We start from the raw sequence: 19108 nt of genomic DNA on the forward strand, positions 1-19108 counted from the left end.
AGAGAGAGAGAGAGAGAGAGAGAGAGACATCCAGAGGAGTCCTGGTGTGGTGCTTATAGGATAAGCACTGGACTGAAAGGTCTGCAGTCCAAACCCACCAGCCACTCCTCGGAAAGCCAATATAGGGTCTCGATGAGTCAGAATCGACTTGATGGCACTTAGAAACCACAAGTCACCCAGAGAGTAACACAAAAGCAGTGAGCTTGTGAAGGTTGTGACTGCTACCAGCTGAAAGGAAGCATTAAGGACAAGCTTGGTCTGAGTTTAGATCGGCTCAGTAGCTCACATGCTCAAGTAGTTGTCTAGAATCAAAAGAATGCTTCATACTAACCAAGATCTTCAATCTGTAGGATATGGGCAATAACACAGACCACACATCTCTCTGGACTCTCCTCATAGAAAGCTTTGAATGTCGCCCCATGGGCATAAACCCTAGCTTTCCCATCTTCTGACTGTCAGCCTGGGCATTTTAGATAAGGTCTCTGAGCCTCAATTTTATTGTCTGTTAATCTGCTCACTTATTTTCACACAATTCTCAGCAGATAGAGTAAGCATCTTGCTCTGTCCACTTAAGCATGATTCAGACTCTGCATTTTCCCACATTGATGAAGCCTCATTCTTTCTGAGAAGCCATATAATTGTAGATCAAATGAACAGTGTTTAATAATGAAGTATAGATAATAATGAACCATCTAGTGTCATTTTAAAAGGTACCAGAAGGAATGTTTTCATTTTGGTTGGGGTTTTATTTTAACAGGTCATTTACGTTGACATTTATGTTTGCAAGGCATCTTGTAATCATCATTTTCCATTCTTACAACTACACCACAACTGCAAATATGTGTCATGTGGTTTGTGTCTGTTTTAACTAACACTAAATGTATTCGTTTAAATTTAAATTTTCTGTCATTTTACTACAATAGGCAACTATATATTTGAAGTCAATATCATATTAAAAACTCATTCAGTATGGAAAATTACTTTATTTTTAGTAAGTAGTTCTTCTTTTCTACGACGTCAAAATCTATAAACTATAATAAAAGAAGGCAGTTTTAGAAACTGAAGTGAGAAGTGATGTGTGCTGTTCCTATGACTAGAAGCTTCATGGTTCACAAGCACTGTGTCTAGAATCACAATTCTGTTGCATATTGTTATTAGGGAAAGGATTTTTTTCAGATTCTGTGACTGTAATCTTGACCATAAAAAACTTGTGTTTCTGGTGCAACACTAGAATTCAGTTTCACTTTTTTATTTAGTGGACTTAAGGAACTTTAATGTTACTCTTTTTACTTTTTATAATATTATGAACAGTCATTTTAGATTGTAGTGAAAGGATGGGATTTGAGAAACGATTTGTCAGATGTGAGCAGTAGAAGCTGCTGGGAATTAAGTAGATTACAATGTTGTTGTTTTTAAGTGCCGTGGAGTTGGCTCTGACACATAGGGTATCCAGGGAGCAGCTGGTGGGTATGAACGGGTGACCTGTGGCTTTAATTCCAGCGCTGACCCTACAGTGCCACACCAACTTGAATTAGATACTCTCCACAGTAGCTCTGTTTTCAGAAAATATCAGTTTAATACTTCTATATACAGGGCACTGTGCTCAATTCTACAAGGCGCAGTGGTATAGAAACACACTTCATGGAAACAAATCTGAGGTAGAGAATAAGTATAGTCATAATTGTTGGTGCTGCTAAGTACCATGGAGTCGGTTCCAACTCATAGTGACCCTGCACAGGGTTTCCAAGGGAGCAGAAAGCCTCGTCTTTCTCTGGCAGAACCGCTGGTAGTTTCGAACTGCTGACCTTGAGGTTGGCAACCCAACTCGTAACCACTAAGCTACCACAGCTCTGATAGTCATAATAGGTAGTAGCTAAAGGGGGAAGGCATGATCACCAATGAGAAAATCATGATCAAAAGCAAAAAATAATAGTAGGTGCAGAGTGTGTTTGAAGAATATCCAATGGCCCAGTTCATTTGTTACAGTGACCTGGAAAGGGCAGCATGGGGAATAGAGCTGAGAAGATCGGATGGTGCTATTTCGTGGAAGATCTGTATAAGTAACTTATAAAGTAAGGTTATGAACATGCAAATAAATAGAAGAGGAGCCACTGAGAATAGTTTAAGTTAAGGTGACAGGTTATAATTGTGCCCCATGGAAACTACTTGAGGCCAGGATTTTAGAGAGAGAGAGACTGGCGGTAGGGAGATCAGTTGGGACTGTGTGGTGATGTAGCTGGAAGGCGAAAACAGACAGAAGGCAACAGAACATCAGAATAAAATGACATATGCAACTTGGCATCCCAAAAGATGTACTAGTAAAGTAAGAGGGAGACTCATAACTGTAACTCATTGTGACTATTTTTCCAAAGAATAGAGGTGTCGTTAAAAAATAGAGAAATTTAGTGCTTTGGAGGGAAGACATTTTTTTAAGTTTGCTGTGTGATATAACAGAAAAAAGTACAAAAAGCATATGGAAATGGAACTCTTTAAGAGAAAAAGAGGCCAAAGTTTGAGAGCGATTTGGCATTGGCCACAGAGAAGGTAGTTTACAGGGCAGCTGTGATTTGTTAGTGCATGTTTCTCCTACTTTCTGAAAGTAGAGCATTTCTGTAAAACCTTTTATAAGCCGAAGTGGTGTAAAATGAAGACACAATTACCATTCATTTCTGTGGGGAAATTTTTGGAGCATTCCTAAACCGAAAAAATAACTTACCAGATCATACCAAGCAAAACCCAGAAAGAATCTAAAATCCCACCAATATACAGTGTTTACAGACTCAGTTGGAAGCTCTGGCAGCTTGATGCTGAGGTGCCCCTCAGAGCTCCTGCGGAAGGACCTTAAAGGTATCACTGTCATGGAGTTCGCACTACCTCTAAAGGGTTAAAGGCACCACTCTCACTGAGTTTGCACTACCTCTAAAGGGTTGCTGCTAAACAAATGCTAAAAGCTGGTTTTGCTTTTTGCCTCTTTTTTTTTTTTTCCATTAAAAGTGAACATCTGAATTTTTTTTTTCTTTTAATGCAAACAGATGCATAAAGCAAACTTTTGAAAAGTGGAAGATACCTATATGGTTTAGAAGTATCCCCCTCTTTGCAGACAGAGCCAGTATCAAGTGCAGTAGGAGCTGAGACAGGTACCAGTTGTACATTTTGGTGTCAGTTTCCTCAGGTGAATGGTAATTACCTCAAAATGGCACTCAGCAAATTGAAAGCTACATTTTTATTGACGTGTTGTTCTTGGTTGACAGTGATTCAGTTTCAACTCATGACAGCCCCATGTGGCAGAATAGAACTTCTCCACCAGGTTTCCAAAGCCATTTTCCCTTTGGAAGATCACCAATTCTGTCTCCCAAGACAACTCTTGGGTTGAAACCACCCAGCCATTTCTACCACCCTTGGACTCATTAATTAATATTACAGAATTTCATATGGTCAGATTTGGGTGGTAATCATATAGTAACCTTTAAGAGAGAATCAGAGTACAGGTAATTTCCCACTTTTCAAAAGTTCTCTTTATACCTCTTGCTTTTAGGAAGTGCTTCTGCATTTAGCAGTAGAACCTTCCTTTCTAAATGTGTTTTTGAAATATAAAAAAAAAAAAAATCCCCACACTTTCATAGTGCAACCTCAGCATGAATTCTATTACCCAGGGAGGGAACAGAGTATCATGAAGACCAGGTGGTCAGGGCTAGGATTCGAAAAGTATCCGGAAAATTGACAGAGAGAACAGCACCCAAGACAAGATGTTCACACGTTCAGAAATTCATCTGATGAGCCAAGCTCAGTGCTGAGGATGAGACCTTGTCCATTTGTATTTTATATTTAAGTGAAAAGAAAGAAAAAACATTTAAGTAAATTGATTTTCTTCTCAATTAAAAAGAAATTAAAATTATGCTTTAGATTTTGTCTTTTTGCAGATGAACTACTTAGACACATGTTTGCCTTCCCCAAAGTGGGATCTTTGATAGCATGAGCAGTCTCATTTACAATATTAAAAAAAAAATTATTTCAGATGTAAAAGATAATTCCTTCAGCCGATCACGAAGTTCAAGTGTAACCAGCATTGATAAGGAATCTCGAGAAGCAATCTCTGCTCTTCATTTCTGTGAAACGTTCACCCGGAAGGCCGACTCATCCCCTTCCCCGTGCTTATGGGTTGGTACTACGTTAGGAACGGTGCTTGTCATTGCATTGAGCCTTCCCCCAGGAGGAGAGCAAAGACTTCTTCAGCCGGTTATTGTGTCTCCAAGTGGTATGTATGCCCCCAGCTGCACAGGCACTTCTAGCAAATGCTTCATGTGTCCCTTCAGTGAATTGAGCTAAGGATTCATAAACAAAATTTCATTTTATGTTTATAGTGTTTTAATGAAGTAATACATGAGAAAAGATTTCAGAATACTGTTTGTTTATGTGTGCATTGTTAATATTTTTTAACTCTTAAGATCACGTCTATAATAATTAGTACATATAAAAATTAAAAGAGAAAACGACTATTGTTATAAAAATGTGTATCCAATGCCTCAAGATACTGTGTTTCACAAACAAGAGGATGGTACATATTGAGGAGAAAAAAGTAGAAAACATATTTTAAAATAATTTAACTTTTTTTAGTCTCTGAGAGTATAGTCTTAAAATAGATTATCTTCTTTAAAATCTTAAAAGTGACTTAACAGCATATTTTACTATAGAAAACTGTAATGTCTCCATATGCTAAAAATAAGATTTAGACAAACCACAATGCTGGTGCCTGTCAGTCCCCACACATGGCTGGTGGCTACCATATTGGACAGCATATCGCAAGGCTGTTCATTTAGTTAGACACTTGCTGGACAGGAGAGAAGATGTCTTATCATTTGTTTATTCACCTAAATCAAATATATCTGCAGATGCCATCATGCTTAAGTAAATTGTGACATATCTGTTAGTAGAATGGATCTACTTTGGGCATGCAGTATTGACATGTTCTCCCAGGTTCAAAACTTGAAACTTGAATCTGTCAACAAGCCAGCATGCAATTTCAGTTCAGTATGCATCCAGCACTTTTGAGCATCTAAAATTTACCTGTCGCTGCTGGGATAAACACATGTAATATGTGGATTAAAGTATTTCAGTTATTGACTAAGCATCTGTATTTTAGGCACAATACTGAGGTTAAAAGGTGCAATCCTGCGAATGGCATTTCTGGATACCACCGGCTGCTTAGTGCCGGCAGCCTATGAACCCTGGCGAGAGCACAATGCTTCTGAAGACAAAGATGAAAAGGAGAAGTTGAAAAAACGGCGGCCTGTCTCGGTATCTCCCTCTTCTTCTCAGGAAATCAGCGAAAACCAGTATGCAGTGATCTGTTCAGAAAAGCAAGCAAAAGTCATCTCACTGCCAACCCAGAACTGTGCTTATAAGCAAAACATTACAGAGACGTCATTTGTACTTCGTGGGGATGTAGTGGCATTGAGTAACAGCATCTGCCTTGCCTGCTTCTGTGCCAACGGACATATTATGACTTTTAGGTAAGAATCAGATAATTTTATAAACACAGAGTCAGCATTTCCTGCCTCAAGTAAAAATTCCACAGATTTTTTCCTTGGTTTGAAAGAAAAGTATCTCTTACTTGCTACTTTCTTATACACTGAGATTTGATTTTCTCTCTGCTAAAGTGTTCACCTCTGTTACTCAGGTATACAAACGAAGTCAGTCTTCGAAGCCCTTTTCCATTTTCACCTTTTACAATACTTTGTTTGAGATGAAACCCTGCTTTGGTGGTCATTAACAACTTTTTTTTTTTCCTTTCTCAAGTTTGCCAAGTTTAAGGCCTCTATTGGATGTGTATTACTTGCCACTTACCAATATGCGGATAGCCAGAACATTCTGCTTCACCAACAATGGACAAGCACTGTATCTTGTTTCACCAACGGAAATCCAGAGACTGACTTACAGTCAAGAGACCTGTGAAAATCTTCAGGTAAATAACAAAATTAGTGTTGTCGTTTCTTTAGAGGTGAACTCTTCTCTTGCTGCTACAGAGTCAGCCCCCATCATGACAACTCCAGGTCCAGAAGAGAACTGTACCATCAGGTTTTCTTGGCTACAATCTACAGAAACACATCACCACAACTTTCCCCCTGTGTTGTCACTGGTTGGGTTCAAACCTCCAACACTTCAGTTAGCATCCATTTGAAAAACACTTGCAATACATAGAGTCTGAAGTGTTCTCTTACACTGTTCATCGCTTAGACTTATGTGGTGGTGGTGGTGGTTATATGCCGTGGAGTTTGTTCTGACCCATAGCGACCCAGTACAGGGTTTCCGAGGCTATAAATCTAGGAGAGCAGAAAGCCTCATCTTTCTCCCGTAGAACAGCTGATAGTTTCGAGCTGCTGACCCTGATTTACAGTTATGTACGCTTAGAGGAGCGTACACTTACAAGTACAGTAGTGAACATTCACAGCATTGTACTATTACTGGAGTGTACACTTAAATTTATAGGCGTGTACACCGACATGTTTAGGAACATACACCGACTCTACAGCACCAGACGACAACAAGAACACTCACACATACAGGAACATACATTTATGGGAATTTGTGGTGCTCTCGGATAAGCTCTAGACCACAAGGTCAGTTTGAACTGCGAGGTCAGTAGTTCAAAGGCAGCCGCTCCTCAGAAGCCCTGTACAGGGTTGCTGTGAGTCAGAACTGACTCGACAACTGTTACCAACAACACTCTTACAGGAGCACACATTTCGAGGAGCTTACAGAACTCCGTGGAAAGATACAAGACCTTCTAGTGAGACTGTAGAATACATGATTCGAGCTGTTTATTATCAGAGTGCTTCATCAGATGCTTGTAATAAGTGGGACTTGATTTTATCAATCCATTTCTTTTCTTTCTATGGATAGCAATGAAATAATACATTGCCACAGACATTTTATACCCACTCTCCACAGTGAAGAACCCCAGGTGGTACAAAGATTAAACACCCTCAGGTGCTACCAAAAAGGTCAGCAGTTCAAATCCACCAAACTTAAATAAAGATAAAACCCATTGCTGTTGAGTGGAATCTGACTCCTACCCACCCTACAGAACAGAGTAGAATGACTTCACAAGGCTTCCAAGGCAGTCATCTACACCGAGGCCGATGGTTGCGTAGTTTTCCTGTGGAGTGGCTGCTGGCTTTAAACCGATCTGTTAATAAGTCAGCATTGGAAACTCTATGGTACTATTAAGTTCTGAAGGGTCACAGTGAGTTAGAATTGACTTGATGGCAACATATTTTCTTGTTTTGTTTTTCTAAAAGGATGTATACATGCTAAAATTATTTTAAACATTTAAACAATTAAAATATTTAATTATTTTAAATTATTTTAAATATTTGAAACAGTTGTTGTTAGGTACCATCGAGCTGGTTCTGACTCATAGCGACCCTATGCACAGCAGAACAAAACAGTCAGTTTTGTAGGCCCAGTCCTATACCAGCCTCACATTTGTTTTTACATGTGAGTCCATCCATTGCTTCTGCCAATATACCAGTACATCTCATTGTTGCTTTTCCTCTTTATTGCTGACCCTTTGTTTTATGAAACATGATGTCCTTCTCCAGGGACTGGTCCATCCTGATAATGTGTCTGAAATATGCAAGATAAATTCTCTCCATCCTGGCTTCTAAAGAGCATTCTGGCTATACTTCTTCCAGAGCAGATTTTGTCGTTCTTCTGACAGTCCATGATATTTCACTATTTTTTTTCTAACCCCTTAACTCAAATGCATCATTCCTTCTCTCTTCCTTATTCATTACCCAACTCTGACATGCATATGAGGCTATTAAAATACCATGGGTTGAGACAGGCCCACCTTACTACACAAATGGATATTGTTACTCTTGCACACTCTAAAGAGGTCTTGTGCAGATGTGCCTAATGCAATACACCATTTGATTTCACGACCGATGCTTCCGTGAGTGTTGATGATAGATCCAAGTAAAATGAAGTTGTTGACAACTTGAATCTTCTTCTATGTATCATGATGTTATTTGTTGGTCCAGTTGTGAGGATTTTTTCTTTACTTAGAAGTGCAATCCATATTGAAGACTGTGGTCTTTGATGTTCATCAGTAATTGCTTTAAGTGCTTTTCCATGCTTCCAGACAGCAAGGTTTTATCATCTGCATATTATAGGTTGTTAGTAAGCCTTCCTCCGAACCTAATGCCACATTCTTCTTCATACAATCTAGCTTCTTGGTTGATTTATTCAGCATATATATTGGATTAAGTATGGTGAAAGACTACAATCCTGGGGTACACTTTTCCTGATTTTAAGCCATTCAATGTCCACTTGTTCTGTTCGAACTACTGCCTCTTGGTCTGTATACAGGTTCCTCATAACCACAATTAAGTGTTCTGGAAAACCCATTCTCCCAAATGCTGTTCATCACTTTTTATGCTCCACACAGCTGAAAGCCTTTGCATGGTCAGTAAAACACAAGTGACTATCTTTCTGGTATTCTGTGCTTGCAGCCAAGATCAGTAATAATGTCGTCAATCCCTCATTCTACATCCTCTTCTGAATCTGGCTTGAATTTTTGACAGTTCCGGTCAAAGTACTGTTGCAGCTATTTTGAATTACCTTCAGCAAAATTTTACTTGCATGTGATAATAATATTGTTGAATGGTTTCTGCATCCTATTGGACCGTCTCTATTTGGAATGGGAGCAAATCTGGATCTCTTCCAATATGTTGGCCAGGTAGCTGTCTTCCAGATTCCTAGCATAAATGAGTGAGCATCTCTACTGCTTTATCAGTTTGTTAAAAGATTTCAGTTTGTATTCTGTCGATTCCTGGAGCCTTGATTTTCACCAGTGTCTTCCGTGCAGCTTGATCTTCCTTCAATACCATCAGTTCATGATCATATGCTTCCTCTTGAAATGACTGAACATCGACCATTCTTTTTGGCACAGTGTCTCTGTGAATACCTTCCATTTTCTGTTGATTCTTTCTGCATCATTCAGTATTTCGCTCTTAGAATCCTTGAATATAGTAGATTGAGACTTTAATTTTTCTTCAGTTCTTTCAGCTTGAGAAATGCTGAGCGTTTTCTTGTTTTTTGGTTTTCTAATCCCAGGTCTTTTTACATTTCATTATAATACTTGATTTTGTCTTCTCAAGCTGCCCTTTGAAATATTCTGCTCAGCTCATCAGCATTTCTTCCATTCACTTTAACATCTCTACACTGGAGAGCAAGTTTCAGAGTCTCTTTTGACAGCCATTTGGGTCTTCTCTTTCATGTCTTTTTAATGACTTTGTGCTTTCTTCTAATATGTTCTGATGTCATCCCACAGCTCTTATGATCTTTAGCCATTGGTGTCTAATGATCAACTTTGTTCTTGAGGTGGTCTCTAAATTTAGGTGGGAGATGTTCTAGCCATAGTTTGGCTCTTGTGGACTTTTTAATTTTGTTCGGCTTCAGCTTGAACTTGCTTATGTTGCAATGATTGTGTGTTGCACAGTCAGCCCCAATCCTTATTTTGACTGATGATTTTGAACTAGAAAACCAAAAGAGAAAGGTGCGCTAAATATTGTTCAATACTTGAAAATAAATGAATAAAAATTGCAAAACCCGACTTGCAATATTGAAGGATTCAATGAGTTCTGATGGAATAAAACACTGAATCACTAGGTTGATTTGAACCACAAGGTGGCAGTTCAGACTCACCAGATGCTCCTTGGAAACCATATACAGGGTCGCTATGAATTGTAACTGACTGGACAGCACTTAACAACAACAACACAGGCAAAATATTGAATGATGCAGAAAGTATCAAAAGAAGATGGAAACAATACACAGAATCATTGTAACAAAAACAAGGAATGATATTCAACCATGTCCAGGGATAGCATATAAATCCAAGGAAGAAATTCAAGATACACTGAAGACAATAGCAAAGAACAAGGCTCCGAGAATTAGTAGAATACAAATTGAAATCTTTTAACAAACTGCTAAGCCACTGGAGGCACTCAACCATCAATGTCAAGAAATTTGGAAAACAGCTGCCTGGCCACCTGATTGGAAGATATCCGTGTTTGTGTCCCTTCTAAAGAGTCATGACCCAGTGGAATGCGGAAATCATCAGACAATATCAGTGTCATATGCAGGTAAAATTTTGCTCAAGATCATTAAAAAACAACTGCAACAGTACATTGACAGGGAACCTGCCATACGTTCAAGCTGGATTCAGAGAAGGATATAGAACAAGAGATATCATTGCTGATGTCAGATGGATCTTGACTGAAAGCAGAGAATACCAGAAAGATGTTTACCTGTGCTTTAGTGACTGTGCAAAGGCTTTGGACTTTTTTCCCCCCCTTGGCAAGATGGCAGATTATGATTTGACTACTCGCATTGCAAATTTTCTGAATTCGCATCTAGTCTTTCTGCTCCTTGAGTTTCTCTCAGTAAAGGAGATATATAATTAAAAAGAATTATTGCAATTGAAATTAGATCATCTAAGTGATGTGGATGCATCAAAATATTCTGATGATATTCCTAATATTTTGAGAGAAAAAGGAACCACAGTTGTTGCACAACTAAAACAACTTCAGGCAGAAACAGAAGCACTTGTGAAGATGTTTGAAGATCCAGAAACTACATGGCGCATGCAGTCATCCAAGGATGGTCGGATGGTAGCTGACTACCTGGTGGACATGTCTGATCTAGATAGGATAGTAGCTGACTACCTGGTGGACATGCATGATTTAGATAGGATAGTAGCTGACTACCTGGTGGACATGCATGATTTAGATAGGATGTTAGCTGACTACCTGGTGGACATGCATGGATTAGATAGGAATATCTAGACACTCTCTACAGCTATGCAGAATTCCAGTGTGAGTGGGGGTATCACTGAGAAGCAGCTTTAGGTTTTTAGAGTGACGGTTCCAGCAATGGACTACAATGCTTTGAGTGTGTTTGTGGGGGAAACTGGCCTCTGAAATCTTAATGCAGAATTGGGATGCAGCAATGGAAGACCTTACACGGTTAAAAGAGATGATAATTATGTAGGCTTCCCACTCTAGTCTCTTCAGCCGCAAACACGTCTCGCTGACTAGTCTCTCTTTGTTTTCTTACACCACTCCAGAGGGCACAATAACATTATTGATCTCTTCCTTTACCAACCACTTAATGCCATTCAGATGATATGTCCACATATTCTCCACTATTGGACTACATCTATTACAAGAAAAACGTTAAAAAATGCTGGCAAGTGCTAAAAGACCTAAACAGCAGTCTTTTTGTTGTTGTTGTTGTTGTTGTCAGGTGCCATCAAGTCAACCCCGACTCTTAGCGACTCTATGCCCAACTGAACAAAACACTGCCACACCAACATCACATTTGCCGCTAAGCCTGTGCCCATTGCTGCGGCCACCATGCTAATCCATCTCGTTCGGGGTCGTCTTCTTTTAACCCGACCCTCCAGTTTACCAAACGTAGTATCTTCCAGTGACTGGTCTCTCCTGATAATATATCCAAAATATGATAGATGAAGTTTAGCCATCCTGGCATCCAAGGAGTATTCAGGCTGTACCTTAATCCAATCTGTGTTGGATTGGTTTGTTATTTTGGCCGTCTGTGGTATTTTTAATATCCTTCTCCAATACCATAACTCAAAAGCATCAATTCTTCCACAGTCTTCCTTATTCACCATCCAGCTTTCGCATGCATATGAGGTTATTGAAAATACCATGGCATGGGTCAGTCGCACCTTAGTCTTCAAGCTGACATCTTTGCTCTTCAACACTTTAAAAAGTTCTTGTGCAACAGATTTGCCTGATGGAATACGTCGTTTGATTTCTTGGCAACTTCAATCTTTGCTCCGTAGATAAGAATGTTGTTTATTGGTCCAGTGGTGAGGATTTTTGTTTTCTTTACATTGAGATGCAATCCTTACGGAAGGCTGTGCGCTTTGATCTTCATCAGTAAATATTTTAAGTTTTCTTCACTTTCAGCAAGCAAGTGTGTTTAATCTGCATATCGCAGGTTGTTAATGAGTCTCCCTCCAATCCTGATGCCATGTTTTTCTTCCTATAACCCAGCTTCTTGGATGATTTGCTCAGCATACAGGTTGAATAAGTATGGTGAAAGAATACAACCCTGCTGCACACCTTTCTTAATTTTAAACCACACAGTGTTCCCATATTCTGTTCAAACAACTGCCTCTTGATCCAGGTCCAGATTCCTCATGAGCACCATTAAGTGTTCCGGTTTATGCATACTTTGCAATATTGTCCATAGCTTGTTATGATCCACACAATTAAAAGCCTTTGAATAGTCAATAAAGCACAGGTAAATATCTTTCTGATATTCTCTGCTTTCATCCAAGAGCCATTGGACATCAGCAATGATATCCTTCAATAATGAAAGTCAAGGCTTGAATTTTTTCTTCAGTTCCCTCAGCTTGAGAAATGCTGAGTGTGTTCTTCCTTTTTGGTTTTCTGACTCCAGATCTTTGCACATTTTGTTGTAATATTTGGCTTTATCTTCTTGAGCTGATCTTTCACATTTTTTGTTCAGCTCTTTTACATACTCATTTCTATGCTGGAGGGCCAAGTTTCAGTGTCTATTCTGACATCCATTTTGACCTTTTCCTCCTTTCTTGCTTTCTTTATGACTTTTTGCTTTCTTCATGTATGATGTTCTTAATGTCATCCCACAACTCTTCTGGTCTTTAGTCTTTAGTGTTTTCTCTGTAGGCACATAGATATTATCCTGTCACAGACAGCGTTGTACCTGCTCAGGGAATGTGAATCAGTTCTGTCAGTGACTTCTTGGTGGCTTGTCTTGAGGATTTCATTGAAAATGTCTGTGTCTTTATATTTGAGACTTTTTGTTGCATCCATCAGCGTATCAGCATTAATATGTTGGCAGAGATGTTAATCTAATATGATGAGTCCAGAAAAAGCTAAAAGGTGGATTGTGAATTTGATTAGAAATGCAAGACTAGATGCCAAGATTGATTCTAAAATAGGTTCTGTGGTTATGGGTAACAGTGCAGTCTCACCCTATCAGCAACTGACTGAAAAGACAAAAACTCCTTTGTTTTAGAAACCAGTTGTTGACCATGAATCTTGAGAAGAAACTTAATCATAATGGTAGGCTCCTAACTGGGCAGCTCAAGATCCAGGTTCTACTGAAGAAGTGTTTTAAAAATGATGAAATAAACTAAAAGAAAAGTTTAGAAATAAAAGCATTGTGTAAAATATGACATATATTTTAAAAACAACCAATTAAGTATACATTTTGGGAAATTTGAATAAAATTGTCTATGTCTCATTTTAGAAAACAAACAAACAAAGGCTTAGGAATGTATGGATCATGACAAGCTATGGATAGCATTGCAGAGAATGAGTAGACCAGAACATTGAATTGTGCTCATGAGGAACCTATACATACAAGAGGCTGTCTTTTGAACAGGACAAGGGGACACTGAATGGTTTAAAATGAGGAAAGGTGTATGCCAGGGTTGTAGTCTTTCACCACATTTATTCAGTCTGTATACTCAGCGAATAATTCCAGAAGCTGGATTATATGAAGAAGAACATGGCATCCGAATCTGAGGAATACTTACTAACAATCTGCAGTATGCAGGTAATACAACTTTGCCAGCTGAAAGGTAAGAGGTTAATGTGCTGGATTGCAAGGTTGGTTTGAACCACAAGGTCAGGCTAAACTCCTTACCAGTGAAGATTAAATATCATCATGTTCACTATGGGTTACACCTCATTGTAAACAAAAACAAAAGTAACCACCACTGGTCCAATAAATGGTTGTTTTTGTTGTTAAGTGCCTTCTAGTCAGTTCCAACTCATAGAGACCCTATCTAACATTTCCAAGGAGCAGCTGGTAAGCTTGAACTGCCGACCTTGTGGTTCAAACCAACCTTGCAGTCCAGCTCATTAACCTGCAGAACCACAGGACCAATACAGAACATCATGAAAAATGGCGAAAACATTGAAATTGTCAAAAGAGTTCATTTTGTTTGGCTCCACTATTGACTCTCATGGAGCAGCCAAGAAATCAAATGACATATTGCATTAGGCGAATCTGCTGTATAAGACCACTTTAATGTGCTCAACAACAAAGATGTCCGTTTGAGGACTAAGGTGTGCCTGATCTAAGCTGTGGCATTTTTGATAGCTTCACATGTGTGAAAGTTGGACAGTAATAAGGAAGATCATAGAAGAATTGATGCACTAAAGTTATATTGGGAAAAGTACTAAAAGTACCATGGATTACTGGAGAACAAGCAAATCTGTATTGGAAGACGTACAGCTAGAATCCTCCTTAGAGGCCAGGATGGTGAGATCTTGTCTCTCATACTCCAGACGTGTTCTCAGGAAGGACCAGTCCCTGAAGATAAGGTGGAGCGTCAGTGAAAAAGAGGCAGATTCCCAATGAGATGGATTGTCACAGTGGCAACAGCAGTGGTCTCAAGGTTAACAATGATTGTGAGGATGGCATGGGACCAGGCAGTGTTTCATTCTGTTGTGCACTCTGAGTCAGGGCTGATTTGATGGCAGCCAACATTGAGCTTTTCCACTGTCTTCCCGCAGATGTAGTCAGTTTGATTCCTGTGTATCCCATCTGGGAAGGTCCATTTGTATAGTCTTGTTTTATGTTGTTAAAAAAGTTATTTGCAATGAATGAGTCATTGATCTTTCAAAATTCTATTCTGCAGTCTCCAGCATCATTTCATACCATCAAGGCCATGTTTTCCAACTACTGATCCTTTCTCTGTTTCCAACCTTTGCATTCCAATCACCAGTAATTAGCAATAATCAATTTCAGACTGAAGAACTTGGTTTGTTATTGTTAAGTGCTGTCAAGTCGATTCTGATTCATAGTGACCCTGTGTAGGGTTTCTAAGGAGCCACTGTTGAGCTTCAAACACCAAACTTGTGGCTCAAACCGACCTTGCATCCCAGCACATTAACCCACACCCCACATCTGGACTTAGTAGAATTCTTGAATTTCATCATCATTGGCTTTAGAGGTTGGTGCATACATTTGTACAATAGTGGTATTAACTGGTCTTCCTTTTAGGTGAAGTATGGGTATTGTCCTATCACAAACAACACTGTACTTTAAGATAGATCTTAAAATGTTCTTTTTTTGACAATGAATGCTAAGCCATTCCTCTTGAATTTGTCATTCCCAACACAGGAAACCATATGATTGTCAGATTCCAAATGACCAGTACCAGGCCATTTCAGCTCACTAATGCTTAAGATGTCGATCTTTACATGCTGTTCCATTTCATTTTGACAACTTCCAATTTCCTAGATTTGTACTTCATACATTCAATATTCTGATTTTTAATGGATATTTGCAGCTGTTTCTCCTCATTTTGAGTTGTGCCCCATCTGCAAATGAAGGTCCTGAGAACTTTACTCCATTTGTGTTGTCCTGGTCAACTCTACTATGAGGAGGCAGCTCTTTCTCAGCCATATTTGAGTGCCTTCCAACCTGAGAGACTCATCTCCCAGCACTATATCCACCTATGACCTGCTGCTATTCATAAGATTTTCAGTGGCTAAACCTTCAGAAGTAGCCCACCTCTCCATCCTAGTCTGTCTTAGTCTGGATAGGTGTACTGATATTTCAAATACCCGTGGCATAACTTTCCTCATTACAGCAACATAAAAGCCATCCTAGTATTATAAACTGACAGATGAGTGGTGGATTTAATGCAGTCTGTTCATATAAAAGTAATTAAACCCATTTTAGGGCAAATGGCACAATCTCTTTTTCAGATATTCTGTATTCATAAGGATATATATGAATATAAGAAAAAATAGAAGATTATGAAGTTTTTCCTCTAAATAGTTTTTTAAATTTTATGTATGTGAGAGAATACAGCTTCTTTAAATCAATACTCATGCCTTTAATAATTGAGAGCTGATGTACTTGCATGTATGTATATGTGTTAGTAATTAACATCTTAGCTTCACATTCTAAAATAAAAATGCTGTTACTGACATTTGATATTTAGAAGAAACTAATGTCAAAAAGGACTACATGGTGAAATTTTTTGTAATTATTTAGCCCCCTTTTATTTGTATGTAATTTAATATTGTAGCTTATTTTTAGAACTTGAGCTTTAAAGTCACAAAGACTGTTCAAGTCCAAACCTTGCTAATTACATCATTTGAAAGTTACTTAATATGTCTGAAGAGGGCAACATAAACCAGCATACATAAAGTACTTTACATACAGCTTGGTATAGCGTGTGTGCTCAGTAAATGTCTGGTGGTGGTATAATTTCAGTAAATTATACCTATACTTTGTTGTGTTGTTAAGTACCACAGTCAGTTCTGACTCAGCAACCCTGTGCAGGGTTTCTGTGGGGCAGCTGGTGGGTTTGAACTGGCACCCTTGCAATTAGCAGTCCAGTGTATATCCTACAGCGCCACACCCAAGAACAGTCCTGCATAATAATGAATGTAAAGCAAAGTTGTTGTTAGTGCTGTTCGGCGTGAAGCGGATTCTGACAATAGCCACCACCTATGTGTGAGAGCAGAACGGTGCGCCACTGGATTTTTAGGACTGTGCTCTTTCTAAAGTAGATTCTTCCCGGGCCTGTTTTCCAAGGCACCTTTGCCAACTTGTCAGCTAGTAGTGGAGTACTTAAATGTTTGCACCATTCAGCATCACCTACAACATCACATATATGATGTTTAGATTTCAATGCCCCAATTTACATTTGGATGATTTTTTTTTTTTTTTCTAAAATTTCTAAGGTTCTGAGTTAAAATACTGCTTTTTATAGGAAAGTTAAACTTTAAAATTTTTCTTTGGTGTTTGTTTTTACTAGTAAAATCTTATTTTAAGAAGTAATATGGATAATTGAAAATGTTCTTAACTCACTTTAATCTGAAATGCCTTAGATTAATATATTCAGAATTATAAATTTCATTCATTACTTTTATTAGATCAATTCATTGTAAACATTGTTCTTTTTTTTTCCCTTTTATTATTTCTTAATAAAAATGAATACAAGTTGCAGTAAACTTCATCTATTTATGTTCAAATGGATGGCCCTTTAATACTAAGCCCAGTTTGTTTGAAGATATCTGCTATGCATCTTCTTGATACAGAGATAAATGAAAAAATGCCTTCTTTGTTCAAGGACTTTGTGATAGAATTTTCTTTTGGGTAATCTTGGCATTTAATTTATCATTGTGTTTCCAGAGAAAGACGTAGCAGTATGCTTCTGTAAAGATTGGTGGTGTGCCGTGGAGTCAGTTCCGACTCATAGTGACCCTGCATAGCGTTTCTGAGGCTGTAAACCTTTATAGGAGCAGAAATCCTCATCTTTCTCCCACGGAACGGCTGGTAGTTTTGAACTGTTGACCTTGAGATTAGTAGCCTGACTCATAACCACCACGCTACCAGAGCTCCTTTCTTGGAAACCCTAGGGAGCAATGCTACTCTGCCTGTGAGACCTCAGTGAGTCAGACTCACCTCAAGAGTAGTGTGTCTGTGTCCAGAACCTATCTCTAATTCCGTGCTATTATTATTCAAACTGTGTTGAATAAAAAAATACCATGAACTTTAAATACTATCTTTACTTTCCACAATATTCCTTAATGCTGGACATTCACTTAGCTTCAACAGAACGAATATACCTATGAAATTAATGGCATTTCAACTGGGGCTGGATGAACCGCCTTCTTGAAACAGGCCCCCCTCCCCCCAAAAAAAGAAAAAAGTAATCCCTGAGAGACAGAAAACAAAGGAGGCAACCCTGATAATGGCACCAACTTGAATGCTTTGACAGAGATTTTAGGACATGGCACAGGGAGAAGGAAATGAGGCGGAACCAGATGGACTTTCTAAGTTGAAAATATGGAACAGAGTCTGGGCCAAGCTAGTCAGTCAGAGTTCTTTGAACAGAGTGCTAGAGAGGAGAGAGATTCACAGAAGGTCCCCCAGGAGTCCCCAGTAGGGCACCCTTGAGCACAGTCATGTAAGGAAATGCTTTCACATCCATATGAGGTTATTAACAATACCATGGCTTGGGTCAGGTGCACTTCAGTCCTCAGACATCTTTGCTCTTCAACACTTTAAAAGGTTTTGTGCACTAGATTTGTCTAATACAGTTTGATTTTGTGACTGCTGCTTCCATGAATATTGATGGTTGATTAGAGCAAAATGAAGTCTATGACAACTTCAACCTTTTCTCCATTTATATGGATGTTATTTATTGCTCCAGTGGTTAAGATTTTTATTTTTATTACTTTGGGTGCAACTCCTACTAAAGGCTGTAGTTTTTAAACTTCATCAGTATTTCAAGTCTTTTAAGTGCCGTGGAGTCTGTTCTGACTCATAACGACCCTGAATAGGGTTTCCAAGGAGTAGCTGGTAAGTTTGGTGGTCGAACTTACTGCTCAAACCAAGCTGGAGGTCCAGTGCTTATCCTACAGTGCCACATCTGGACTCCCAGCAAAGTATTGGTGGCCATTGTCAAATGCCGCCATAGAAGAGAGACTAGGAAGAAAGAGAGGCAGAGTACTTCTGAATGGTTAGTCACTGAAAACTGTGTGGATAGCTGCAGATCTTCATTGTCAGACATGGTGCCAGAAGATGAAAACTTTATGAATAGCAGTGGAACATTGCCAGATGTAGTGCTAGAAGATGAGCCCCTCAGGTTGGAAGGCACTCAAAATATGACTGGTGAAGAGCTTCCTCTTCAAAGTAGAGTTGACCATGATGATGCAAGTGAAATACACCTTTCAGAACCTTCATGTGCTGATGGAATACAACTGAGAATGAGGAGAAACAGTTGCAAACATCATTAATATTTGAACATGAATCACAAAGTCTGAATCTAGGAAAGTTGGAAGTCGTCAGAATGAAATGGAATGCATACTGATCAATATCCTAGGCATTAGTGACCTGGAATGGACTGGTTTAGGCCACGTGATTTACTATGCCGGGAATGACAAATTGAAGATGAGTGAGTGACATCACATTCATAGTCAAAAAGAACATTTCAGATCTATCTTGAAGTACAGTGCTACCTGTGATACAATAATATCCACACGCCTACAAGAAA

At 38.9% G+C, this 19108-nt stretch overlaps 1 protein-coding gene and 1 pseudogene across 2 annotated transcripts in view; both read left to right on the plus strand.

Moving 5' to 3' along the window:
- Positions 1–19108, plus strand: part of STXBP5 (syntaxin binding protein 5 (tomosyn)) — a 209563-nt gene that overhangs the window by 171643 nt on the left and 18812 nt on the right. For both annotated transcript variants that reach the window (XM_006872055.1, XM_006872056.1), the window contains 3 exons: positions 4016–4255; positions 5141–5510; positions 5797–5962. In XM_006872055.1, the coding sequence (XP_006872117.1) occupies positions 4016–4255; positions 5141–5510; positions 5797–5962 (776 nt within the window). The remainder of the gene's footprint in view (positions 1–4015; positions 4256–5140; positions 5511–5796; positions 5963–19108) is intronic.
- On the plus strand, positions 10368–16887 carry LOC102813209 (annotated as a pseudogene).

This window comes from Chrysochloris asiatica, unplaced genomic scaffold (assembly GCF_000296735.1).
Source record: "Chrysochloris asiatica unplaced genomic scaffold, ChrAsi1.0 scaffold00182, whole genome shotgun sequence".
Classification (NCBI taxonomy): domain Eukaryota; kingdom Metazoa; phylum Chordata; class Mammalia; order Afrosoricida; family Chrysochloridae; genus Chrysochloris; species Chrysochloris asiatica.